This window comes from Archocentrus centrarchus, chromosome 1, assembly GCF_007364275.1.
Source record: "Archocentrus centrarchus isolate MPI-CPG fArcCen1 chromosome 1, fArcCen1, whole genome shotgun sequence".
Lineage (NCBI taxonomy): Eukaryota > Metazoa > Chordata > Actinopteri > Cichliformes > Cichlidae > Archocentrus > Archocentrus centrarchus.
The window spans coordinates 11,612,929-11,640,036 of NC_044346.1; the positions used below are offsets into that span (position 1 = coordinate 11,612,929).

The 27,108-nt window shown below is 40.9% G+C and overlaps 2 protein-coding genes across 5 annotated transcripts in view; both read right to left on the reverse strand.

Annotated features, from left to right (window-relative positions):
- Positions 1–1,337: 1,337 nt before the first annotated feature.
- On the reverse strand, positions 1,338–5,638 carry LOC115785305 (toll-like receptor 2). The gene is made up of 2 exons (XM_030736861.1): positions 5,575–5,638; positions 1,338–3,934 (listed from the first exon to the last, which is right to left on the reverse strand). Exon 2 carries the CDS (start codon positions 3,907–3,909, stop codon positions 1,546–1,548), a length of 2,364 nt encoding a protein of 787 aa, XP_030592721.1. The 5' UTR covers positions 3,910–3,934; positions 5,575–5,638; the 3' UTR covers positions 1,338–1,545.
- Positions 5,639–7,360: 1,722 nt separating this feature from the next.
- tmem131l (transmembrane 131 like) overlaps positions 7,361–27,108 on the reverse strand; it is a 32,724-nt gene continuing 12,976 nt past the window's right edge. The window contains exons 5-34 of one of the 4 annotated variants that reach the window (XM_030736733.1): positions 24,189–24,312; positions 23,968–24,084; positions 22,293–22,397; positions 21,316–21,390; positions 19,772–19,925; positions 16,963–17,021; positions 16,782–16,887; positions 16,595–16,697; positions 16,291–16,432; positions 15,947–16,117; positions 15,785–15,854; positions 15,575–15,698; positions 15,373–15,442; positions 15,094–15,203; positions 14,886–14,955; positions 14,647–14,780; positions 14,360–14,502; positions 14,070–14,256; positions 13,606–13,791; positions 13,296–13,445; positions 12,642–13,179; positions 12,395–12,507; positions 11,793–11,962; positions 11,442–11,648; positions 11,138–11,219; positions 10,714–10,823; positions 10,478–10,610; positions 9,939–10,009; positions 9,638–9,771; positions 7,361–7,866 (exon numbers count right to left, since the gene is read on the reverse strand). In XM_030736733.1, coding sequence (XP_030592593.1) covers positions 7,567–7,866; positions 9,638–9,771; positions 9,939–10,009; positions 10,478–10,610; positions 10,714–10,823; positions 11,138–11,219; positions 11,442–11,648; positions 11,793–11,962; positions 12,395–12,507; positions 12,642–13,179; positions 13,296–13,445; positions 13,606–13,791; positions 14,070–14,256; positions 14,360–14,502; positions 14,647–14,780; positions 14,886–14,955; positions 15,094–15,203; positions 15,373–15,442; positions 15,575–15,698; positions 15,785–15,854; positions 15,947–16,117; positions 16,291–16,432; positions 16,595–16,697; positions 16,782–16,887; positions 16,963–17,021; positions 19,772–19,925; positions 21,316–21,390; positions 22,293–22,397; positions 23,968–24,084; positions 24,189–24,312 — 4,258 coding nt within the window. In that variant the 3' untranslated portion in view covers positions 7,361–7,566. Of the gene's footprint in view, positions 7,867–9,637; positions 9,772–9,938; positions 10,010–10,121; positions 10,152–10,477; positions 10,611–10,713; positions 10,824–11,137; positions 11,220–11,441; positions 11,649–11,792; positions 11,963–12,394; positions 12,508–12,641; positions 13,180–13,295; positions 13,446–13,605; positions 13,792–14,069; positions 14,257–14,359; positions 14,503–14,646; positions 14,781–14,885; positions 14,956–15,093; positions 15,204–15,372; positions 15,443–15,574; positions 15,699–15,784; positions 15,855–15,946; positions 16,118–16,290; positions 16,436–16,594; positions 16,698–16,781; positions 16,888–16,962; positions 17,022–19,771; positions 19,926–21,315; positions 21,391–22,292; positions 22,398–23,967; positions 24,085–24,188; positions 24,313–27,108 lie in introns of those variants that run through there. The other 3 variants (XM_030736727.1, XM_030736718.1, XR_004020335.1) reach the window with 3 other exon arrangements.

Sequence of the window (27,108 nt, forward strand, 5' to 3'; positions counted from 1 at the left end):
CATCTGGGAGCTGGGGGACCAGCTGCTGGATTTTAGGGACAGATTTGCTGTTCCATTCTTTTCTGATTGAGGATTCTAGTTAGTTAGATTCAATTCATTGTCATTGTGTGCACAAGGCACACAACAAAATGTTCGTTCCAGATCACTCATCCAGAGACGAGCATCTGCCAATTCCATAGGCACTGATGCACCCCCACACCATCAGAGATGCCGCCATGTGAACTGAGTGCTGAAGACAAGCAAAATTATAACCTCTAGCTTGTGGCTACTTATAAAAGATGTGTGGAGATTATCAGACTTCTCAGTGTTACAACTCTATTATTAAGACAGTTTTAGTTTGTATTCTTTCAGCTGCAGCCCTGCTTAAAGTAAAGAATAAATCTCAAAAAGAATTCAAACATGGGCTTGGGCTACATAAAGTCTAAAAGTGCTCTGTTTTAATATCATATACCAACAGTTATAGAATAATAAAATTGTTGTGAAATTGTTTGCAGGAAAAAAAAATCCAAATCTATAAATTTGACAATCTGAAAACTTTACACCTCTTAATATCGGTGCACGGAGGTCTGAGGTGATCTCCCAGGAGTGGTGATGCTATTTTCCACTGATTGGTCAGTGGGTGGAGATTTCTTACCTGCTTTCTTTCATAATCTGCTCTGGACCAGGTTAGGTTCACAGCGTAAGTTATCGTGGCAATCTACCCCGATAAAAAGTGAATCACCTTCATAGTAGCGAAAACCCAGGATTAACCCTGAAGTTACCTGGATAAGCCCGAATCCTGCTTTATAATACTTCTGATCTCAGCCCAGCAGAGCATGCTTTTACTGAAGATGACCTGCAGGCAGAGAGAGAGCCACAGACAAGCAGCAGCTGACAGTGGCTGCTCTAAAAGCATCTAAAGTTGGGTTGTAGTCTTCAGACAGTCATTGACTGTGAAGGAGTTTCATTCGAGAATAAAAAAAAGTCTTCTATTAAAAATTATGTTGGTGTGCCCAGATACTTTTGGGCCTCTAAAAATATGGAACTGTTCCCAAACTGTTATATAACAATAATTTGATTAAACCCCTTGAATTAAAGCTGACTATATGATCAGTTTTGTTTGATTGAGCTATTTTTCTGAACTGAATTTAGTGTGTACATAAAATGACCTCAGTTACATAATCTGGTACTTAGGATAGCTGTGAAACCTTCCAAAAGGAAAAGAACATTTTGTCTTTGTTAATCTTTTATTATTGTGCATAAAACACGTATCTTGCATTACTTATTATGTAAACTCCCACGAGTGTACATGCAAACAAAACAAGAAAGAAAGCAAGAGGAACTCCAGGCAGCATTTACATTTTCTTTCAAACAAAATGAGCTCAATACTGAAGGATAGATGAGAAATATATGGTTCCAGCCCAAACGATGTACAAAGAGCTGAGCTTTTTATGAAGTCGGTGTATTTCTTCTTTTTTTTTTTAAACATATTTATATAAGTGGTACAGAAAGACTTTCAAATGATTTTAATAATGCAGATGCCAATTAAAAAGAAAAACTGCAAAATTATAAGCATACGTCCTCCTCAATGACAGTTTCAGGTCTTTTAATCGCTGTTCTCAGACTTTGCCAGAACGCTGGGACCTGATCGTCATCATGAGGCCACTCCAGGTACGTCCTGGAGTTCATCACTTTTCGCAGCCTGATGAACTTTTTGGGGATGCTATTTTTGTCGATGGGCTCGAGTAGAATCAGCAAAACTGTGTCATCGTTTTGATCAAACAACCTAAAATGGGTGTAGTCGAGCTCGTACTTGCACCACTCGCTCCTGACGAAGTTCTGGGAGAGGATGAAGAGCATTCTGTGACTCTTCTCTATAGCGGCCATGATGTTGTCAATGATCCATCCTCCAGGAACAAAGTCTCTCTTGTGGAGGCAAAGTCGCAGGGGCGGATCCGTCTGCTCGAGCGCCGGGATCAGATGCGCCTCCACCCACCCGGAGTCCATTTCACTGTAGGACACAAAGGCATCATACTCGAGGACGCCCTTCTTCAGCTTTGGCTTTCTTTTTGCTTTCAGCCAGGCCCATGTCATCTTCATGTACCACACAACGCTGAACTTATAACACAGAGCTACGATGAGCGCACACAGCACCAGGATGCCTAAGCAGAGCAAGGAAAATGCTAAAACCTTGTGGCACTCAAACACTGACAGCTTCACCTCTAATACACTCTCCCCCCTCACGGCATCGGGGGAGTCACAGGTGTAAGACTTCAAGTCATCCCGAACTACGACTTCATGGTTTATCAAGTTGTTTGTCATGAAATCTACAAAATCACATGAACAGATGTAAGGGTTGCCACCGGCCTCCAGAACTCTCAGCCTCTGGTAATCATGCAGGTTGTTACTGCTGAATTTGCCTAACTCGTTGTCCCGGATGGAGAGAACTGCGAGGTTAGGGTGTGAGTGCCCGTTGGGGAGATTTCCAATCTTGTTGCCAGAGAGGTACAGCTCTTTGAGAAGCGGCAGTTCGACGTTGAACACAGTCAGTTTGTTTTTCGATAAATCGAGGATCTGCAGGCTCCGTGGCAGGCAGGATGTCACCTCGGGAAGAGAAGTTGATGAAAGATTTAAGAACTTGAGACTTGCTGGCCAGTTACAAGTTAGAGGCATGCTGTTAAATGAGTTTCCACTAATGTCAAGGTTTTCCAGGTTTTCTAGGTTAGTGAAGAGCTCGCTGTCGATCGAAAGCAAATAATTTCTGCTGACGTTGAGCGTGTGCAGATTCAAAAGCCCGTCATTTCCATCACACATCATAGCTCTGAATGTAAGATCACTGAAAATGTTTTCACTGATGTCCAAAAACTCCAGCTTCCTGAAACGAACAAAGAATTCACACGGGATCAGAAACAGCTTGCAGTTTATCACAGATGCCCGTCGCACTATGGTCAGCACGCGTTGCATGAAACTCAATGCAGGAAAATTGTAGAACCAATTAATGACAATGTTTTTGAAGAAGATGATCTCCAGTCTGTTCAGGATTATATCATAGAGATGAACGTCCTCTTCACTGTAAAAGACTTCTGAATCTTCAACAGCAAAAATGGTCAGATCAGAGTACGACAAAACATTCGCAAGTTGTACAAAAGCTGACAGAGACATGCTCACGTTTTTAAAAATAAGGCCTCTAGTGCCACGCTCGTAGACCACAGAAAGTGGGGACATTCGCATACTGTTGTCGAACAGTGTGCCAGTAAATGTCAGTGTTGCATTTGGATGAACAACATCTAACAGTATAGCTCGTGCTTCTTCTAAATTTCTCTGAAACACACCATTTAGACTAAGTGTTACATGGTTGATGGGCCCAGTTCGACTCAGACTTCCATTTTCGTACCCTTGCAGATCATTTCCTTCAAAAACAAGTTCTTCAAGACCAAAGAGGCCAGAAAAATCCCTTTTGCTGACGGACTGAAGGAAAGGTCCTCCAAAATGGAGGGTCTTCAAGCTCTTCAGTGAGAGGAAGAGGTTTCCTTGACCCAGTGTTGCGTATTTGTTTCCCAAAAGATTTAAGTACTGAAGCGAAATCAGGTTCTGAAACCATCCAGAAGACAAAGTCTCCAGTTGGTTTGCAGACAGGTCCAGTTTCTCCAGACTAATCAGTGGGTTAAACGATTCTCTGTGTATTGTTTTGATTCTGTTGTTATTCAGGGACAGAGACTTCAAAGTTGCGTATGAAATAAAGTCATCTTTCATTATCGTCTCCAGTGTGTTGAAAGAGAGATCGAGCTCAGTGATGAGTTCTGAAGCGGCTGCAGGGACTTCCCGCAGGTCTTGCCTCGAGCAGTTGCAGGATGTTTGTTCACAGCGGTGACACTGTGGACTGGTGAGTGAGAAGCACTGAGATACTAACAGGACCAACATGAGAAACATTGTGACGTTTTTTTTTCTTGAGTGCCTGTAAAACACAAACAAAAATAAAATCATCAGAGCTTTTCTGTCAAATGCTGGTGTGTCACAATCTGATGATTAAACAGCCATGCTAGCAGCTCTCGGAGCACAGCTGGAGGCTTAATGCTAATGTCATAAAGTACAACTTGACTCACAAGCAGTACTAAAGTAATCAACACGCATGTTTGACCCAAATTCAGTAGCAACCCATCCAGCACACATATTAAACATGCCACAAACAAGCCATATATGTAAAATTAAAGGAACACTTTGAAAAAACATCAGATCTCAATGGGGAAAAATCGTGTTGTATCTATACTGATACAGACTGTGTTAGGAACGAAAGGATGCCACACTGTTTGATGGAAATGAAAATTAACAGCCTACAGAGGACTGAATTCAAAGACACTTTGAAAACTGAAAAAGACCATTTTTCTAAAATTTCATTGCAGTAGTTTGTTTGACCCCCAACGTGCTTGTATCCATGCCTGACAACATCGGGGCATGCTCCCAATGAGACGTGGATGGTGTCCTGGGGGAATCACCTCCCTGATCTGGACCGGGGCATCACTGAGCTCTTGCACAGTCTGAGGTGCAACATGGAGGCATCAGATGGGCCCAAACATAATGTCCCAGAGGTGTTCAGTTGGGTTTAGGTCAGACAAGCATGGGGGCCAGTCAATGGTAGCAGTTCCTTCCAGGAACTGCCTGCATACTCTCGTTGCATGAGACCCAGCATTGTCGTGCACCGGGAAGAGCCCAGGACCCACTGCACCAGTGTAGGGTCTGACAGTGGGTCCAAGGATTTCATCCTGATACCTACTAGTAGTCAGGGTGTTGTTGCTTAGCCTGTAGAAGTCTGGATGTCCCTCCATGGATATGCCTCCCCAGATCAACACTGTCCCATCACTAAACCAGTCATGCTGAATCATGTTACAGGCAGCATAACATTCTCCACAGCTTCTCCAGACCCTTTCACATCTATCACGTGCTCAGGGTGAATCTGCTCTCATCCATGTAAAGCACAGGGCACCAGTGGTGGACCTGCCAATTCTGGTATTGTATGGCAAATGCTAATCAGGTTCCACAGTGCGGGGCAGTGAGCACAGGACCCACAGTCGTTTTTTGATTGTTTGGTCAGAGACATGCACACCAGTGGCCTGCTGGAGGTAATTTTGTAGCTCTGGCAGTGCTCATCCTGTTCCTCCTTGCACAAAGGAGCAGATATCGGTCCTGCTGATGGGTTAAGGACCTTCTACAGCCCTGTTTTGTCCAGCTCTCCTAGAGTAACTGCCTGTCTCCTGGAATCTATCCTAGAGGTTTAACTGACTTGACTTAATTAAAAAGAATTCCTCTAACTTTTTTTTTTTTTAATCGTGCACATCATGGATGTGTAGTTGACAAATCTGCAACAAGAAGTGCTTTCATGTCAATATGGACCAAAATCTCTGAGGAATGTTTCCAGTATCTTTAATCTGGATACAAACAAAGAATATAAAAAATATAATGCTCTTGAAAATGCATTCAATTTTAATTTTACTGATGTTTTCAGCACTGTTGTTTACTTTTTCATCACATCATTCAAACATATTAAATTCATTGGCTGGGTATAGCCCTGCACAGACCAACAAAATAATCAGCGCATACCTTGATAAATTTGGCCGTCTTGCTCACAGCTGAAATCTCTCGTCCTCCTTCTGGACAGTCTGGACACTGACTGTAAGTGTCCTGTACCACTTCTCTAGTTTGTCGATAAATGACTTCCTCATCTCTCACATTCATCCAGTTACATTAGGAAGTGCAGAGACAGAATTAACTGACAGTTTCTCTGTTTGGGATAAAAAGAAGATAGTTGTTAGTTTCTATGCTTTCACAGTTTAATCACAGTTTGCGAAGAAAGCTTTCTCTGTTATTTGAATAAAAATAAATTTAACTTCAAACGAATGACAGAAATGACACGATCCACCAAAAAGAGGAAAGAAAGAAAGAAAAAGTGCATACTTTTACATTTCTGGCTGTTCTCCTCTGACCTCTGGCATCAACAAGATATTTTCAGCCAGAGAACTGCAGCTCACTGAATATTTTCCGTTTTTCGGACCCTTTTCTGTAAATCCTAGAGATGGTTGTGTGGGAAAATCCCAGCAGATCAGCAGTTTCTGAATCCAGCACACCTGACTCCATGACAACGAGTGACACGTTCAAAGTCACTCAAATCACCTTTCTTGACCACGTCTACATCCTTAAATTCACTGAGTTGCTCCCATGTGATTGGCTGATTAGATATTTGTGTTAGCATGCATGTTCCTAATAAAGTGGCCAGTATAATTACAGCAATAATATAAATGTCAGTGCGTTTTATTTTTTTATGATTTCACTTTGCCATCATGTGTGCACTGCAGGATAATCAGTGTATCTGTTATGTGTGATGGTCAGTGCCACAGTGTTTATCATCACCACCATTGTCTAAATTGAAGACTAAATACAAATGTTGTTTTCCATAAATGAAGCTTAATAAAGCTCAATAAATCAGGTAATCCATGTGAAAGTGGGGAGAATGTGGTGGCTGTGTTTTAGGTAACCTGTTACAGGCTTCAGTCCTCCTGATTTCAAAGAATAAATTTATTTTATGATTATTCAGCGTCATTTGGTGAAAGGTGATCTTGGCGATAGTTAAAGCCAGTATTCATCTGGAAACGGCTTTCTGAAGTTTAAAAAGTTCTTTTACAGTTGGTCTGGATTTTCTATATTTTGTTTTTGACTAAGATTGCGACACAGAGAACACAGATGTCAGCAATTAGCAACAAGCGGAAATCCCAGTTCCACTTTTTTCTGCATTATGCGAAAAGATTAACGTGGACTTCCACAAAATCTTGATGCAGTGAGAGCAGAGCTCACAGAACCACTACAGAAAGATGCCCTTCTCCAGGTTAGCTGAAGTTACTATAACTTGTGTTGTGTTTCTGCATGTGCAGGTTATTTGTTGGGCTGCATATTTTGTTTTGTGTTGCTAATATTTATAGTGTAGTGGTTTACACATCTGCCCAACAAGCAAAAGATCCCCAGTTTGATCCAGAGGAGACACGAATCCCTTTGGGGTTGCTTCAGGAAGGGCATCCGGCGGGGAAAAAAAATAAATCAAGTCGGTGGAGCTGCCTGCTGTGGTGACTCTGTGTGAATAAGGGAGCAGCCAAAAGTAGCTTTTAAAAAAATGTCTCACACATTTAAGACATGGGAACTGTTTTGTTTGGTGACTCTCAGAAAATAACTCAGCTGAAAATGTGTGTAACAATAAAAATAAATTAAAAAAAAAAAAAACATGGCCAGTGGCAGCTGATATTAAGCAGATCCACAGGTCACAGCTGAACGGGTCATAAGGTAATTAAAAGCAAGATGCATGAAGTTCAAGTACAAAACTTTTTTTTTTTTATTTTCTATGATCAAAACTGCAAAACAGCTAGAAAAATATACAACAAATGCTTAACCTTTCACAACATATAACATCTGAAAATGGGAACATAAAAGAAAAACAATATTCACATTTTCCCCATGAATGATAAAAAGAACACATTCCTTTTTTAAATTTCCTTTCTTGTTTTATAGCTTTCCAATTAAAGTTAAGCTCTGCTGTATTTATTCGTTTTAAACATCTCCACAGTAGCCGGAGTCGTTGGAGAGCTGCGAGTTGGAGCTGCGGTTGGACGAAGAGTTCCATATGTCCAGGTTCATGTGTGGGCCGAAAGGGTTGAAGCTGGAGTACTGCAGCGGTCCGCAGGCCCCCACTGGCTCCCGATTGAAGGGAGAGTGGGGCGGGGTGATGGGGGACACCGGAGCTGATCGCTCGGGTTGGAAGTGGCTCGGGTAGGGCTCGCTCTGGGGTGTCCAGATGGAGCCAAACAGGCTGGACATGGGGGAGAGACTGCGGGTACCCGAGAAGTATGGCTGTGGGGGAAAGAGGGAAAAACGTTGTGAGGAAAGGGTGACATTTTCTAACCTCAACTTTCACTGCACTGTGATACCATCTGTTCCCTGCAGTGACAACCTGGTTGCTGTTCCTCAGTTTTTTAATCTGTTCTCTCCTTTTCAGCCAAAACAAAACGACCTTCCTACTCGAGCAAAGACGGCAACGTTTCCCCTCATCTTTGAGTCCACCGCTTTGCAGCTTTGAATTTGTAATATTTTTACCTTCCTAAGACGTAGGCGAACTGTTACTGTACCACCGTGAATCACACAAGGGTCACAGAAACACTGCTCACTGTCAGACACTAAAACCAGATGTATCCAATACTGACTGTTAACATCTGAATAAATTATTTTTAGAAATTCTACAAAGCAGCATCTATAATTTTGCAAACGAAGGGTGTGAGGCAGGGTGCCAGCCTGTCGCAGGGCTCACACAGAGAGACAGACAACCATACGCCCTTACATTCACACCTACAGGCAATTTAGAATCACCAATTAACCTAACCCCGCTAACTGCAAGTCTTTAGACTGTGGGAGGAACCCAGAGGAAACCCACACCCACAAACTCCACACTGAAAGGCCCCAGTTGGTGGATTTGAACCCAGGACCTTCTTGCTGTGTGACAACAGTGCAAACCACCATGCAGCCCAATCCAAGATAGATGCTGATGCTAAAGGAGAAGCATTAATGACTCGTTTTCTGCGTGTACTCAGCCTGCTTCACAAGCCTGACCTGACACATAAAAGGCTGATAAAGTTGATAAAGATAAAGCGATACAATTGGTTTTTCCTACAGGCTTTGATTACATTATAATCACTCACACGGCTGTGTTAGAAAATTTTTTGCGCTGCTTCATGTATCCAGTTTACAGAAGTTCAACTGTGCTTTGGGGAACTAAACGTCTTATGTGCCATCTTTAGGGTGATTTATTAATATACCTCACGACTGGCTTAGTTGCAACACTTCATATCTTGCTGTAGCTGCAGCGGCTGGTTTGGTTGCAAAAGCTGCCTTTTTTTTTTTTGTGGTAAACAAATTTTGATAGTATAACATTTTGAGTTACAGCCACCCCTTATAAACATGTAATCACAAATATGTAAATATGATCCTGAGTAAACAAAAGTCACTTTATGAGGTGCAGAAAAGCTGATAAGCACATACACGTTAAAAATCTATTTTACTTTATCTCCAGAATGTTACCCCCAACTGACTTTCAGCTTTCCTATAGAGTTAATTGATTTCAGTTCATTTTACTCTCATTTGTTTTCACCCTCATGAGTTATGATGTAGTCTTTTGACTGTGGTGAGTGAAACTCAGGAAATTCATTTAGAGAACCTGCATGTTCTTATAAAAATACTGATATTTTACCCCAGTCTGCAGAAAACATAGCAGTCTGTCATATTGCTACCTCTTATGATATCTATCAATATCCTGCTCCCCTGACTGACTCAAAGAATGAAATACATTGATTTCAGTCACTGTTCATTTTGCAGACTACAAATGACTGATGACTGACAACTCAGCCTATCACAGGCATGATGGGAACTAAAGGCCTTTTCCTGCAGCCCTATAGACTAAATCTTTTACTACCACTTTGTTAAACTGTGCCTAATATTAGGTCAGCTCCTGTAATGAGGTCTGCAGGTTCTCCTGTTCTGCCAGCTTTCTGACATCTCAGTTATTACTTTACATCACAACTTTAATGAAGCCCTGCTTAAACCTCCTGACTTCAGTATTATGAGGTGTCACCTTGCTGCCCACACAGGCTGCTGTTTCCCAGGTTGAGGGCGATTCCTGAGGCTGCTCCTCACTCCAGATGGTCTGATTGCTGTGAATGTTCTGGCCCTCCTGACTGGGAAAACCACTTGTAAAAGTTCCATTACCTGCAAAACGAGAACAAACTGCTCAGGCTTGAACCAGCAGTGACAGCAGCCTTTGCATTATTTGGTGGTTGCAGTACAGAGTTCCTTCTTTCCTTTTCATCCAAAATGGATCCTCAACAAAGTAATGGGAACATAAACCTGGCTCGGTGCTTATCGTGAGCTTGTACCTATGTAGTTGTTTTCCTCACAGTAGGCATAGGGACTGGTGCAGTGGCTGTTGGCGTTACTCCAAGTCAGCCTGCAGGAGAGGAGGAAATATTTAACAGCAACAAAGAAACCGAAGCACTAATCTACAGAAAAACAAATATACAGCGGTGCAGCAAAGGAAAGATATTCAAACATTGGCTTACTCAGTTAGGGATGCTGTTTACAGAGAAGGTCTGAGGGACACAGAACTTTTTAGATGAACATGCATTTTATCCACAGGCAAAAAAAAAAGCCAATTTATATTCATAAGATTTTCTCCACTTGTATTAGAGATTTTCAATAACAGTAAATCGGGATTATCTGACTGTTTTTATTCATTTCATGTGGAGTTTTCATGCATGAATCTGAGTATGGACACTAGCTCTACTTTAGTCTTCAATAACTCCTACCCTCTTTTTGGTGCTGGATCTGTCATAAAAATACACACAGAGATTTTATTTACTGTAACTGGGTGAAGCACCACTAGCCAAGTGGTTCCAGAACATTTCCAAACACTCACCTGCTGTATGGCCCGGTGGTTGGTGGTTGAGGTATATAGGAAAGAGCTTCGGGGGTGTTGTATCTGAACTCACTGGTGAGGGGGATGGGTGGAGCTGACCATGTCTCTTCAGGCAGATACTGACGTGTCAGGTCTAGGGGAGAGGACATGATGCCCATCACAAAAATGGAAGTGAGTACTCCTAGATTTTGCTTTTTCATAAAGCGTGCCTTTACTATGAATGCTTAAGCCTTTACCCATGTTCCTGTCTGTTCCTGCAGCAACAGGATTAGCAAAGCTTGAGGTGAAGATGGGCACGGTGGGGTCCGGGCTTTGGTGCAGGTCTCTGTGGTACAAACTGTTCATGCTGGATAGAGGAAAGACAAAGGTTACAACTTACACAGTAACTGAATAAAGAAAACAGAACTGTGGATTTAACAACCAAACCTAATCCAGTTCCTGACACAGTATAAATCCTACAAAACTAGAGTGCAAAATATGAATGGCCATTTCTTACAAAGTTATTAGCTCAAGGCCTACCTTCCTCACCAAAGGAGGAATGCACATACCAGATTGATAAATTTGCATTTTTGTTTTAATTTGAATGGTTCAAATAAAGAGAAAATTCATACATATAACAGTCAAAACCAGTTGTTGCATCAAGTAAAGTGTGTTTGGCACCTTTTAGTCTTATAGTTGGCATTATAGTTGGGCTGGTAGCTGTCCCTCTCTTCCGGGTAGACACCGCACTGCATGGAGTCCCCTGAAAAAAGAAAAACAACCAAACTAAAGTCAAAATGTGGCAACCTATAGTTGTCATCTGTTCTAATAAGACATTTTCTAGTTTCCTACATTACAGATATATACTTCTTAATATTTGAGAAACTGTGAGGCAGAGAATACTCCCACTATAAACACAAATAAAGTACTGCAACACTAAAATTTGAGTTTGGTTTCTTTCAAAGAGAAAGTAAGCACCCCATACTTTTTCTAGATGAGGTAGTGGGGCGGTGTGTTCTGGCACTGGGGTCCTTGTCTCCCTCCATGCTGCTGGTGCTGCTACAGCTGCCCCAGCTCCCTCTGCTGGCCCTCACGCTACCTGATGAGCTGCCCGAGTCTGAGCCTGACTCACACACATTGCCCACGCGCCGCTCTGGAGTACACTTTTTCCGAGTACGAGCTGGACACACACCTGCCAGGAACAAAGGCCAGTGACATGAGAATCAACTTTTCTTGCCAACATCCTGCATACCGTTACTGCAGCAGAACAAAGTAGCTACATTTAAGCAAGTTCAGTAATGGGTGAGTTAGCTATTTGTATCTGGAGGATGCCCACCATTCTGCTTGAGTGGGTTCTCAGCAGTCTGCGCAGGTTTTAGTGCTTCTGTCTTGGAGCTGTTGGAGGAGCGGTTCCTGCTGTGGGTCCCACTGACATTATAGTCCACAGTTTTCCAGTCGGGTTCTTTGTCCCTCGCTGGTGTTATTAGCATGTTGTGCTCAGGAGCGCTAGAAAAAAACAAATATTTGGTTCATTGAGATCCTGTCGTGTGTTAGTTAGAATCAGAATCAGAAGGTTTTATTGGGTGAACAGGTTCACAACATTAGGAAATTGCTGCGGTACTTCGTGCTTACATAAAAACAAATAAGTATAAAAACTATAACACAATATACAAATTACAAATATACAGAGATATTAGAAAACTATAACACAATATTACAAAATATACAGTGCAGAGAATAATTACGATAAGTCATAATCATTTAGTGCAAAGCAGAAACCAGATGATCAGTAGTTTTTGCGCACTTTGTTGGCTTTTTCAACATTAAAATTCATAGATGTGTTTTAAGGTAGCTTTTTATTAAGCATTAAAAAAAAAATATGTGTTGCTTTGGTCAAGTGTGTGTGTGTGTGTGTGTGTGTGTGTGTGTGTGTGTTACCTGGAGACATTTTCAGTCTTCCTGCGGCTCCTCTTTCCCTTATTATTCCCTGCTGCAGTGCCAGACTCTGTGCTCTGTGATTTCTTTTTCAGAGCTTTGGAATCATCTCTCAGCTAGAGTGGTTACAAAACCAGGGAGGATAGTTACTTTTCTATACAAATCTCTGATGATAAAAGTCAAAGAAGAAAATGAATTTGTTAAGTACTTGAACAAAAATGTAACACTTTAACAAATGCGCTGTCTTTACCTCCACTTCAGCACTTTCTCTTTTCTCAGACTCCATCCTTTCTCCATAGTGCTCGGTGCAGCTCTTTTCTATGGGATTGCACAACAACAGGCCTGGTCTAGGGCCTGGACCCAGTGTGACATTTGGGAAACCAGCAGGTATTTCCATAGGAAACATAACTGCTGCTGACACTGTATCTTCTACATCTTCTTTAAAGTCTGGGGCTGTCATTTTATCCATCTCATTGATGAAAGTGGGTTCGTTGTTGTTGCAGGCATCGGTGTCGGGGGTAAGGAGAGGGTCTGGTCTCAGGTCTTCCTGCTCTTCATCCATTGTCACAGCACCAGCTGATGCTGCCGATGAGCTGGGTTTATATTTGGTGTAATAGAGTGAAACTTTGTATTTCTTCTGTTGTTGGATGGGTGTGGTCGAGGAGCCTTTCTTTGTTGACTGAGGTCGAGGGGTGGGGCTGTTGGCTAGGGCTGGAGATCCACGACCTTTACCTTTGTCAGATGTGTGACAGGTGTCCACATAGGTCTTACAACTGCCCTTTGTTTTACTGCACAGACAGACATTTGACTATTTAGAGTGTTTTAACACCAAAAGGTTTTCCTGCCATGTTTATAAATGGTGTATATAGATATTAAAAAAAAAAAAATCAATCAATCAACATACTTTACTCCATTGGGTGTGATATTATTGACTGAGCCATTTTCCCGGGACATGACAGAGTTGTGGTTGCTCCTGCTGCTGGGTGCAGAGAACTCATTCAAGATGTACTGTGCTTGATAAAAGGCCATCAGACACACACCAAACAAGGAGAAGCTGCAACAACAACAAGAGATCCGTCAAAGACAATCTGACAGAGTATAGTCAAATATACAGCCTTAAAACAAAATTTAGTGACTTGAAAATAATCTTAACGCCAATCAATAAACATTCCCTGATGCATCTCCTCCACCTCATGAAAAAACTAGTTACTAACCATGTGAAGATGAGGGTGATCACCCAGAAAGTTTCTTCCCAGCTGGGGCCAGGAACTACCTGGGCACAGAGAGGCAACATGTGATGGGGCAGCGTCACATTGAGGGTAAAAGGGAAAGAAGTGCCACGTGATGTCACCAGGGTGAGGTCTCGAATCACCCAGGATGAGGTGAAGTCTGGGGTGAACCTGGAGACACGGACAGGTAAAAGCAAAGAGAGAGAGAAACACACACATAGCCAAAATGAGTGAACAAAACAATGGGATTTAAAAAAAAAAAAAAAGCTAAATTAGGATGCATTGCACGAGAATGTAAAAATAGGAAAAATATATAAAAGAAAAAAGTAGGATAATGGGTAACAAATTTACTGCACAACCAGAAAAATCAACCTCATTCTTGTTTAAAATAAACCAAGATTGAAATGAGGGGAAATCATGAAGGAAAGGATTCTAAAAACGCCACTCACGCAATGGTGAGCTCAGAGGAGGTGTTGTGACCAAGGCTGAAGGAATTGCACTGCAGCACCTCAAAGCCAAATCCCTGACACTTATATCCATTTATATTCATTGACATGACCGTCAGAGGAAGCTCGCCAGCATTCTCCACCTTAAAGCTCTTCCTGATGGCAAAAAGAGGCTTGTTGCTGCGCAGGCCTACGAGTGACAGAAATATTAGTCAGATTTTTTAAATAATTTTAGCTCAACATTTAAAACTACACTTGACATTAATATGACTCTTAATAAACTTCAGTCTCACCATCACGACACTCCATTAGTGTTGACTGAGGAACATTAAAACGTAAAGAGGCCCCAGGGCCAGGCAGTTTGCCTCCGACTCTCAGCAGCTCTTTGGCCCCGTGGCCCTGCACCACCACCATGTCAAACACTGTCAGGTTGTTTCTGGGGTAATAAAAAAAATAAAAAAAATTAAAACAAAGTGAAGCCTCAAGTCAAACTTAATTGTGAAATGTTTAAGATACACTGAAAACTCAGTACATACAGAACCAGAAAACATAAATCCATTATACTGTTATTAACTAATACCTGATAATAAGAATTGTGGTGGTGGGTTTGTGCTCAGAGGGAGTATAGACCACAGCAACTTCTCTGGCCTCCCAGGGCTGCAGCAGTAGACGTAAGACTCCATCGCCTGTTATGGCTTCCATATTCTTACTCACCTGTACAGATGCACACAGGAGGGAAAAAAATGAGGAAAGGTGGTCAAAGAAAGCAACACGAGACAGTGGTATGACTTTATTTTGAGGAGTGTTTTTAAGATTTACCATGGAGGGTGAAGCCAACAGAGAAAATTCTATTGCGCTGATGTTGACAGAGAGTGGGCTGATATTAAACCTACCAATCAAAACAAAGACAACACCTTCAGAAGTCAACTAGAAGGAGGGGCTGCAGCATCAAGACTCAAAAAGCCATCTACTAAACTGCTGTGATTGAATCCTTTATGCACCATGTAAAAATAACTTGACAATATACCATTTGGTTAGAAGGTCCAGAGCCTCCAAAGGAGCAGGGTACAGAGAGAGGAGCCGAATCTCTACAGAAACCACTGAAGACGAAGGATTCTTCAGCATGAAGGTTTTAACCTGGAACAAACAAACATTTCTTTTATAAGACAAATGCCTATTAAAAAGAAATTTTTTACTAAATTAAGACAAATAAAACAAAACAATGAATCTTAAAATGTATAAATTAAAAAAAACAAAAAACAAACAAAAAAACCAACTGAATTTTCACTACACAGGTGTTGCCTACCTTGCTCTCATTGACAGGAGTAGCACCAAAGTCCAGGAGAGAGGATGCCTCTATGGGGAGTCTCGGCCACCTGAGAAGACAAACACATTCGCACAAATAACTATGCTGACACTGTGCAATGAAAAAAGAAAGAAAAGACAAAAAAGAAAAAAAAAAAACACAAAGTGGAAGTGTGTGTGTGTGTGTTAAATTCAAGAATGACCTGCAAGGCAGTTTCTCTTTGTGACTCTGCCATCGAGAGCAGAGTTCAGCTGCTAGTTTGCTGTCCACAGCCCAAGACGAGTGGGAAAAGTCTGGGAGAAGAGAGCGCTGCCACTCTGAATGTCCTAATGGGACAAAACAGAAAATAATCAGTAAATAATAAACTCAGATTATAATCTTTTCTATCACAAAGAAAAAAAAGAAGTTTTACCTGTTTCAGATAATCTAAGAGGGCAAGGGCGTCCACACTCCCTTTCAGCCTCAAACACCACTTCTCCCTGCTGGCACATATTATCAATTAATAACTTAATTTCCACACACACCCTCACAACTAACCCAACCCACTACCTGCTAGCCACCAAAGCTATTTTACCTCGGAAGGATTAGGGTGGAAGTAGAGTGGAATGTGCAGTGCTGTGCCAAGGCTTGTATTCAGACTCAGGGTGGAGACCTGGTTAAGAGGCAGGGCCCTGCTGAGCAACTGGAGCGACAGGACATGCCAGCAGCCCTGGGAGACTGTTAGTGGACTGCTGAAGTTCATCACCTGACAGACAGGGGGCAGCAGAGCTAGTCTATTAAATCTTTCACTTCACTTATCCATATGATGAATGAATAACTTATTCCAGGTCAAAATCTATGTACCATAACCTAGCAAAACGCTGATCATCATATGATAACTGCTTCCTATCATCACATGATGCAGTGGTGCATACGTACCTTCATTACCCCCTGCAGCTTCTCTGAGAGGCTTGCACTCAACACAATGAGGGGAACTGGGAAGGGGTTGCTGAGCCACAGGTCCACCTGGTTAACAGCTCTTTGTTTCATGTGGAACAGGCTGAACAAATCCCCAACAGACCTTCTGAAGAAAGTGACAAAAAAATTTTCCAGAAAATATAGATTATATACATTCATGACACTAAATGCATGAACTTGTGTGTGTTTATTAGTACCTTAAAACACTTTTTTAAATTATCTGGTACAACTTGAGTGTGAAAACTGCAAAACTCTTCCACGTTACCTGTGTGGAATATGTAGCCCAGGGAAGCTGTAGGTTGTCCTGTTTCCCATAATTTTGAAACTGATGTGGCTTATGCATTTCTGGTCAAGACCAGGCAATGAGCCTGACAAAAGATACAAGTATAATTTCACTCAGAGGAATCAGTACGGGCTTAGAGGAAATTATTTTAATGTAATTGGGTAGTCACCTCTGCAGGCCAGTGTAGCCACTTTAGTGAAGTTTTTTGCTTCTGGTGTCAGAAGAACTTGATTAAAGTCCAAGCTGGCCTCTACTTTTGATAGCACCTGCATGTCCTGAGGACACAAAACATTGTTTGAGAGCTGAAATACTTCTACTCAGACTGTGATACAACAAAGCAAAACTCTCACCTTAATATAGAGCTTCTTCCCTCCAGAATTTAACATATAAACTCCTATTTTTGATTCCCCTGTTGGAAGAAGCAGAGAAAAATCACAATATATACAAGCACTTCCCATGATTCATGTGTAATACAGCAGAGAGAGCATGACAGCTTAAACAAAACAATACCAGAAATAGGAAAGTATAATAAAATACTTTATGGAATCAAACTGTGATATGACTTTAGAAAGCAGTTCTGAAAAATAAGAAAGTGTCAAACTAGTCACAGCTGCTGTAAACCAATGCTGTGTAGACAACTGTGGCCAATTTAACTTGAACTTAAACCCCTGTGTTGGTGCAAAGTGAGCCAAACAAACAAAAAAAAAAAAATCTGAACTGATGTCTTCTCATATTTCCCATGCCTCTCACTAGACAGTTCTTTCCAAACAGCAAAATAATCAAAATTTTTAAATCATATTAATTCCCTAGTCAAAAAAAAAAAAAAAAGGCAAATGCACAGAAGGAAACACAGAAGCTTCATTATGGCTAAAGGCCCTTTCACACCGGATGCGTTGCGTAAAAACGACACAAAATTCCGAATCTTTCGGATGCGAACCTGTCATGTAAACCAGAGGTCCCCAACCCCCGGGCCGTGGACCGGTACCGGGCCGTGGGACATTTGGTACCGGGCCGCACATAAAGAATAAATAACTTAAATTATTTCCGTTTTACTTATTATCTGCGCCTAAACTATATTTTATTTTGAAAAATGGGCGGATTCGCTCCGTTACTTCCCTCCATGACTTCCTCTTGACGTGTCAAGACGTTTCTGCTCACATGATACGTCACCGCTAAAATTAAACCCAGAAGCTTCAGGCCTGTCTAACGAAATCGGTTGGTTGACCTACATAACGCTTCTTTAAATTTTTGAGTGCTCAACAAGAGTAGAAAAGCGCTATGTAAGAACTAGTCCATTTACCATTTTTATTTATCAACACCGGGGATAGCAGTGAGGTAGACCCAGCCATCAAACTGACTCTCCAGCGCTTGACACCGCGGCTCTGCAGCCACGCTCCATGTGAAATCGGCCGAACCCAGTCAAACCAGAAGCCAGCAAAAATGAGTATCAGAGAAACAAGCTCAGGGGGCTTACACTGATTCAGTGTTATGGTGAGTTGTATTTTTCATGCGCTTTATACAGTAAAAATCACCTAAGTCGAAGTCGCACAAATCGGGTTTTCGCTCTAGTTGGATGGCATCTGCAGGTCCTGATTTTTCCTAACATTAATTCCGATAAAATCATCACATAAATCCGTCGGATATTCGCCTACCTCGGATGAAAAATCTGGTCCTATTGTAATAAATTTCCAGTTAAATGTGATCGCATAAACTGGATGAGTTTAGCGCTAAAACCCTCCTCAGCTCCTGTCCGCCCACTCGTTCATGCACAACTACACACACACTAACAACGCCTGGAAATTGTTTTAGTGTTTATATCAGTTCATTTCACCGGGGACAATCGTGGCAAGTGTAAGCTACAAACTTGCACTTACGAGTAAAATTTCAGATTATAAAATTTGCAGAAGCAAATTCATGGATGAAGCAGAAGCCATTGCAGCGAAATTCGATAATAGACCCCAAACTGGGCCATTTGAATCCGACTGAGGTGATTTCTACTCTATTTGTTTTTGCGGTGTATCTTATTTTGAAGGCATGTTTTAGCATGGCTCTAACAGCTGACCAGGGCGCGCGGTGGGCAGAGAGCCTGTTATTCATGTTGAGGCGGGATGTTACGAGAACGCTGCTGATAGAGCTGCATACGAATACAAAGTGGATTCCCGTTTTTTATTATTATACGTAGAAAATATCACACTTGGTTATGGTCATATCATTTATTTTGACGTATTTATTCGCCACACCTTAAAAGCCGGTCCGTGGAAATATTTTCTAACACTAAACCGGTCCGCGGCTCAAAAAAGGTTGGGGACCACTGGTGTAAACTACATACACACTGGACGCGCTGCGTTTTTGCGACTAAATCCTCCCTATATAACGCACGGTGGAAAGAAAATGCAGTCGACATCAAGCGATGATGTAATGAGGCCCTGATGTTTCTAAACAAGAGAAGGAAGAAACAGAGTTTATGGGTTCATCCAACTCATAAGAAAGCAGCAGCAGGGAGAGTTTCATGGTTTGATCCCGGAGTTGAAGCTGCATCACGGATGCTTTCGTGCATATTTCAGGATATCAGTGGGACAGTTTGAGCTCTTGTTGGCAGAGTTGGGATCACATGTGAGGAGGCAGAGGATAATATCAGAGAGCCGACTGACCCGGAGCAGCGTGTAGCTGTGTGTCTGAGGTAAAATATTATGATTTTATTGTTCCCACATCACTGTATACTCAGTACATCTGTGCGCGTTTTGAGCTATGACCTCACATGCTGCTAAATGCAGCGCTCTGATTGGTCAGACCTGTTTGTTCGCTTGCGAAAGTCAGAAAAATCGAACTTGATCCGAAAAAATAAATGCCGCAAATTCGTCCTGTGAAATGACGCGGTCGGTGTGAACGGCTGCATTAAGAACAGGAGAGTCCGAAAAATATTTTTAACGCACGAAACATTCGCACGGAATTTATGCGTCCAGTGTGAAAGGGCCTTAACTCTGTTAAAATGTAAACACTATTTTGCTTTGTTAGAGCTCCACCACAGAAAAAGGCCTGAAACAGACGTTTCTCTTTTCATACTGAAATACTGTTTTATGAACGACAGCCAGAGTCAGTGCCATGCTTGCACTGTGAATGTTCTTCAGGACATGAAGCAGAGAGGTCATAAACACCCACCAAATGCATCTTGTCCAGCAGTAGGGGCAACCAGTAGGACCAAAATGTGCTCAATGACATAGGGCTTGAGCTTGTCCAGGTCAGCAGGCTGGTCACCACGCGCTGACAGATTAATCTGCAGACTGAGGCGCTCCTCGCTGTGGAGGCAGGACCCCTGGGAAGGAACAGGAAAGGCATACCAGTCATGCACCAAACATAAGGACAAAAATAAGAAGTATGAAAACAATGAGGAGTAATCTGAGAATTAAAAACAAAATCCAACAAGCAGGAATAGAGACTAACAGAATAAATAAAATGGGCAATCGGTATGAGGATGATAATGTAGAAGTTTTACAAACTAAAAAGTTGCTAACAAATGTTTTCTTGGCTGTTTAAAAATATCAGAGAACCCAGATGCATACCCCTGAACTGACAGACCACCCCACCCTCCATGTTACTAACACCCTCTTAAAGTTGACAGATCAGTAGTGGGGTAGTGCAAATCTCACTACAAACCAGGGATCGTCTCAGTGGGTGAATCACCGCTTCACAAACTACACAAGATACTCTGGCTTGTTGCCACTGGGGGATCAACGTCTGCAAAAGCAAAACTAATCCCCTGAAACCAAGGCTACTGCGGACTTTCTGTTAGGCTCATTTAATCTGTACACAGCCATGACTCTGACCAAAGCTCATTTTGTTGAAGGAGGCTTTGAAAAAAAACAAAACAACTGAGGAGCAGGTGTTGGACCTGAACATAAGCCAAAAGTTACAGCCAGGGCACTCATGCTACAGAGCACAGGGAGGATTTCAGTTGGTATAATTAAGATAGTATAGTTAGGTTGTCTGCAGCCGTCTCTCTCTTCATGTATACTGCTTCGATTATAGCATCTCTTGAGAAAGCAATTAAAAGTCTGGCAAGAAATCTCACTCTCCTCAGGGCTTCGGCAAAAAACAGAAGGCGCTCAGATGATGAGCCCGGCTGTCTGTTGGAAGTTAAAGACTGGCAGGCCTTCTGCTCAAGGGGAGTGAAGCTCAGCTCCAATTTTGCTAAGTAGGGGCGAACTAAAAATGCTGCAAGATCACACATCGTAAAAAATCAAGTATGTGGCTAAGTGCCTTTCTATTTATTTCTGTGTATTTCCACAAAGTCTGCCCTATACTTCTCATAGCATCTTGCTTTTTGTTTGATATCTTCAAATGCTTGCAATGTCTGCAAAAAAAAAAAAAAAAAAAAAAAAAGATATATATATAGAGTTACCAAATCAAATTACTTTCTCTCAAGCTCAGTTAAACACATTAATATTACATAGATGTGTACTGATCGATAATTATCATCATATAATATATATATATATATATATATATATATATATATAAATATATAAGTTCATTCTCTTTCTTCAAGAAAGAAGTGAACAGTCTTTAGAACCACTAAATTCAGGGGTCTGCGATGCAGGCTCATGCATCCCTGTACTTGTAAAACTTGACTTGCCAAAGCAGTATGCCAGTTGACAACTGGCAACAAGGCCTGACAACTACTGAAACAGATGGGGACAAATTACCTGTGGACTGTTCCAACTCTTCGGTAAGCTGCACTCCAGGAGTAGACCCAGTATAGTGATGTTGGAGGCATCTTCCTGCAAGAGCAACAATAATCATTATAGGTTAGACAGCCTTTTCTTATTGGTTTCTTTTACTTGTTATACAAAGGATTTGGATTGCAGTACTGCAAGGTCATACAATAATTCAGAGCAGCTTTCTCAAAGTTACACTGACATATAAAAATACACTAATGTGGAGCATAAAGACTACACTTTTTCCAGTAATTCAAAAGTAGAATTTAATCTTCACATACAACAAATGCAGAAAGAATAAACTGTTGTTATAAAGTGTGAAGTTGGAACAAATATTACAATTTGAGTGTGATAAGAAACTAAAAAAAATAAACACGAAAATGTGAAGAAAAAAAAAATTCATGCATGTAGCTTTGGCAGCCGTTTGTGTGATTGAAAGAGCACAAGTCTCTGCACTTCGCTCAGCTGACATTTTGCAACTGCCACCCCACTTCCTGTTGTGGAGGCGGACACTCCTTTCAGATGCCTCACACTCACTCATACACACACACACACACACTTTCACTGCCTTGACTTGTTTCAAAAACTATGCAGAAGTTCTTCATTGGTTTTCAGTTTTGCATTGCTGTGAAATGTGCAGAAATGAATGCTTCTATGTGGCTAATTTCTTTTGAAATTAAGTGTCTGTTGTTACACTGGAAGCAAGCGTTAACATTTTTTATTTAAAAAAAAAAAACAACCAACATTTTTCTATTAAACTTTATGCTGACTGCAGATGCATTCATAATTTAATAAGTGCTAGCCGATGCCAGTGTGCGTAACAAAGCTCCTGTTTGTAGCCTTGCAATCACCCTTGTTTATCTGGATTGGCAGGAAAGGGGAAATCAGCTGTTTCCAATGATGAGCTGGTATTCAATACTGTGTGTATCCTACACAGAGAAGTGCAGAGACATTCAAGTAAGTACCTGAGTTTGGGTCAGCTTAATGCTCTGGATGTGAGGGAATAATAGAAGACTATCCTTTCTTTGGACAGATTTTAATGAACCCTGGTCTTCTCCCACACCAAATACCTGGCAAAAAAAAAAAAAAAAGGCAGTTACCAACTATACAATATATTCTCAAGAACAGTCAATAAGTAAACAGTAGTGCCATCAATACATACAAGCCAAAGGTAAACAGATGTAGCATGTTTGTTTGGGATGATCTAGTCTAGTCCAAATGCACACAACTATTTCCATCTTTTTTTTAAAGAAGTCAAACACCAGAAAACCAAAGTGACTGAATATAGAGCACTTAGAAAACTATAGAGCAGGTACAAAAAACCCCCGAAGATGTGCAAACATAAAGTCCAAACATTACTGTATTAAAGAAAGTAACAACTAATATTTGCTTTCTCCTGAGTTTGTTAGCCACCAGCATTGTACTGGTTACAAAATATATTTTCACCTAGTTTTTAAATGGCACCTAAATGGCATTACCACTTGATTCTGATTAGACCTCCAAATACGGCTGTTGTAGTAAAAATAGGAGCCCGTGGACAACTTCACTCCCAAAACCACTCCTGAATAACAACCTAACCAGGAAACATCAGGCCAATCCTGTTATTGCACTAAAGCAAGTACAGACTGCAGGTCATGTGGGCATGCACAGTAAAAATGTAACTTTTTAAAAACCCTTTTCTGTGAAAAAGTCAGCAAACCTTTTACAGATTCGGTAATTCTTTAGCTGTAGGTTTTACGTCCTGGTGAACATTATGGCTCTTTTCCCCTTCATTTACGTGAGCTCTTAGTCTCATTAGTGATAAATAAATGCCCGAGGAGTTGCCAAGATGGCTGCCGAGTGTCGGGACTTGCCCATGAGAACTGTCATTACAGACTTACTTGCTTTGGTTTCAGTGTAGAGGGCAATTATGCCTGAAATCCAGCTTACAACTTAACTGATCCCACTTCAAATCCAGCAAACGTTACAAGTGACACAAATTGTACTTAAGCTGAGCCTTGAAAGACAACATTTAAGCAACCTGAGGTTAGATAAGCCCTAAAGTGGTAGCACAACCAGACTGTAGTCTTATTGGTCCTGTAACAAAACGCATTAACATGAGCCTGCTGAGATACAGTAAAAAAGCAGGAAAAAAAGCAAAAACTTTTTCAGTGAAATAAAAAAACAACAAAACAACTTATTAAACTCGAGTGCTCTCTACCTAGAGGTAACAGTGAAGTCCTGAATAAATGGATTTTCACTGAGAACAACAAACACTTTCTCCTACCAGCATTTTTTTCTTTATTTCTTTGGCCTCAGTTTTGTACTGCAAGCTATTTTTGAATCAAAAGGTATAACATAATTTGCATACTCAACTTTCTAATAGCACAAACAGTCGCGTTCTCTCTCGAACATGAGTGTGTGCATGAAACCAGCAGTGTGGACAGATGCTATTGTGGATAACACATTCTTAGAGAACAACAAGAATTGATGTGAAACTCATTCAAGGACACGTACTGCGATAAAACAGTAAGCAAGTGCTAATCGCTATATGTGGAGACAAAAAAGTGAGGGACAAGAAGAACTGCATACAGTTTACTCATATCCCAGTAAACCATGATCTGCAACTACACAGCAGGATGTATATTTATCCAAACTCACCTGGTATGACAATAGCCCATGGGCCGATGTGTTTATAAATAATGTGTTTTCTATATTGCCCTCCTCAGACGGGAGGAAAATTAGTTTAAAAGATGCCTTCCCCCTAGGAGGGATCACCTAGGTACAGAAGAAACATCAGACAATGAAACAGTTATTTAAAAAAAAAAGATGCATGTCATTTCTAAACATCGTTACTGGTTTAAAATCTTGTGCAGACTTACTCTTCTGTGAAAGGAAGGTATGTAAAAATGCCTGCTGGATGTAAACATTGACAGCAGTGTGACAGGAACTTCCTGACTGGGATTGTGTATATATATGGTTTCAGCTCTTGGCAGCCCCAGCGGCCTGGAAAGACAGACACAAAAAACGTCATAAATAACAGGATTTCCCACTGAGTTGCAGGAGTGCCATGGCATGAATAAATGGGGGGGGGGGGGGAGACATCACTATTTAAAGAGCACCAAAGAGCACCCATCTACCAGTTAGTAAATTCAAAAGACCTCTGCATACCTTAGATCCCTCTGCTGCTTATTTAACCCTTAGAAAAAAGAAAAAAGAAAAAAAAAAAAAGGGGGGGGGGGGGGGCTTGTGAAAGTTAATGTTTATTTTAAAATGCATAGTTTTGAGTTAGCTTACTGTGGGAGATTAAGAGCCCTAATTCATATCCTTTCATAATATTAAACTGTGTAAACCATATTTATCCATGCCAAGTGGTTTAATATTTAAGGCTACATAGAAAAGACCCAACAAGATTACATTTCTTTTGTCATGGTGCGCCTTGAGCAAACATAATTCTTTAGGTTACATAATATGAAGATGAGCAAAGATGATCACACTCACAATTGTACATTTTTATTTATAGAAAAGTCAAACTTTTGCTCATTGTTGCGTCATGATAATTTAGATAAGACACATAGTTCCACCCTCTGCAGTAAGATAATGGATTTAAACAGTTAGCATTTTGCATTCTGTCAATACAGCGAAGCTATAGCGGAAACTCATACTATTTACATCTAAAAGGTGAGTAACAGGTATGAGCTCTTTTATTTAATCCAAACAAGCTGCCAGCATGCGAAATAAAACCACATACACAAATAAGCAAATAAAGAAAGCTATGAAAAGCCTTCTGTTGTATCACACAAGCTCTCTTAGTTTGGCCATCTTTAATCTACTCTATTACAGTCACATTTCATGATTCATGATAACCAACATATGTATTCCTTTGGTTATATGCTGTTGGGCTGTAACAATAAATGTCTATCAGGGCTCTCCAGAAAAAAAAAAATTAAGCCCCACTAATCAGCAGGTCAATGCTCACCTCCACTCCCAAATATGATAAGGACAATAATTTTTATAGTGCACGTCTTCCTTCAACAGATACTGGATTCATTTGACAGCAGTTTTATTCTTTGATATGTGGTAGCAGTTTTCCCTGGACAAACAGCACTTGACCCCACTCTGTTGGAAGTACTACCGTTCTTTGTTTTTCCTCCACAGTCTATTTGGTCAATGCAATGCAGCTGTGCATGTACAGATCAGGCTAACAGCAGCTTAAAGAGCTTCTAAGTGAAACTCTGAACAGTAATAACCTTAAACAGCTATTTTCAATGAAAACATATACGGGAGTAAAGTCATCCTCAGCAGAGAACAAAGTCACGCTTTCTCTTTGTCTATTGTAATCTGAGCTTCTCTATTAAATGCTTTGGTAGCTCGCCCAGCTGCATGTGCATGTAAGCGCATTTGAGTCCCTCACGTTCTTGTTTCATTTAAGCTCATTGTGACAGGCTTTACTGATGTTTTGCCACTCTCCTATGCTCTTTGTTTCACCCTGCATGTCTCTGAGCAAATAAAGCAGAGTACACAACAACTTCTTTCTCTGCAGGGGAAGTCACAAAGGAACATAAAGGCATTACTTTTACTGGTTTTGCACCACGTTGGAAGTACAAGCTGTGCATTAAAAATAAATAACTATGCAAGACTTATTTTAATGGTAAGAGTAAGATATGAGTCAGTGGCTCAACATGTCTACACATCTAACTGGCAAATTAAGTAGGTGGGGTTTTTAATTTGCTTTAGCCTCCCTACAGCTGCTGCCTCCGCAGGCTAGTTTGAAAGCGACCTTCACTCCAGCTCCTCCTTTTCATGCTGTTTGAAATAATCCACATCATGTCTGTTGTTCTTTTCTGTATATGCCTGTGTATGTTTGCCCCTGTCCCATGCACAGACAGACTATTTTCTTTTGACTACAGTTGTCCTGACTGAAATGCAGACAAAGAGGCACCTCAGCTTTCAAAGATTATGACTGTCTTCTAGAGATCTATATAAAGCACTACACAATATGACATTACAGTATATAATTTGAGACTATTTTAAATGGGGCAGAAAAAAATGCATTGCAGTGGGGGTGCATGAAACTCTTCATATTACCAGACTCTTCATTTGAGACATTTCGCCAAGCCTCAACTGAAGCATCTTTTGCTTCCTGTTTGTCTGTGAGTGTGACTTTACTTTCATTTTAGGCAGATGAACTGCATGAACAGCAGAATTCAAGTCAAGCAATGTGGTTGTCAAATTAAACAGTTTCTACTTTTTCTTTCTATCAATAAACCTGGTCAAACCTGCTTTGGATTACATGTAACACTGAATTTCTATTAAGGGGCACAAACATACAGGAATGATCTTCTTAACCACATCAAAATTGAGATGGCAAACCAGTCAGTCCAGCATTCTTAAGACGAAAGAGTGCTCGCTGTGGTTTTTGTCACTTGCAGTTCCCCTGCTCAAATTAACTCTGCTATTCTTACCTACAGGTTCATTTTTGCCTGTTTAGCCACATATATGAGCCAATCTGAGTCAGTTTACGTGTGACAACAACACAGTATCATTACAACTGTGCCACAGCTGATGCATAAAAAAGGAAACCACAAAATGGTGAGATCCTAGTCTTATAGTACTATTTTAAACTTAAACGTAAATTCCCCGAAGCAATTTTATTCTAGTACCCAAATATTTATCCAATACTATTAGAATTTTTTGCTTTCTGCATTACAAATGCATCACCAAATAAATGCTGCTTGTGACCGTTTACCTTTAAACAGAAACAATGGGGACTGTTATGCAGCTATAGCATTATGCCTGACA

What these genes read in the sequence shown, in the direction of transcription:
- LOC115785305 (XM_030736861.1), bottom strand. Translation starts at nt 3,909, where the DNA reads ATGTTTCTCATGTTGGTCCTGTTAGTATCTCAGTGCTTCTCACTCACC.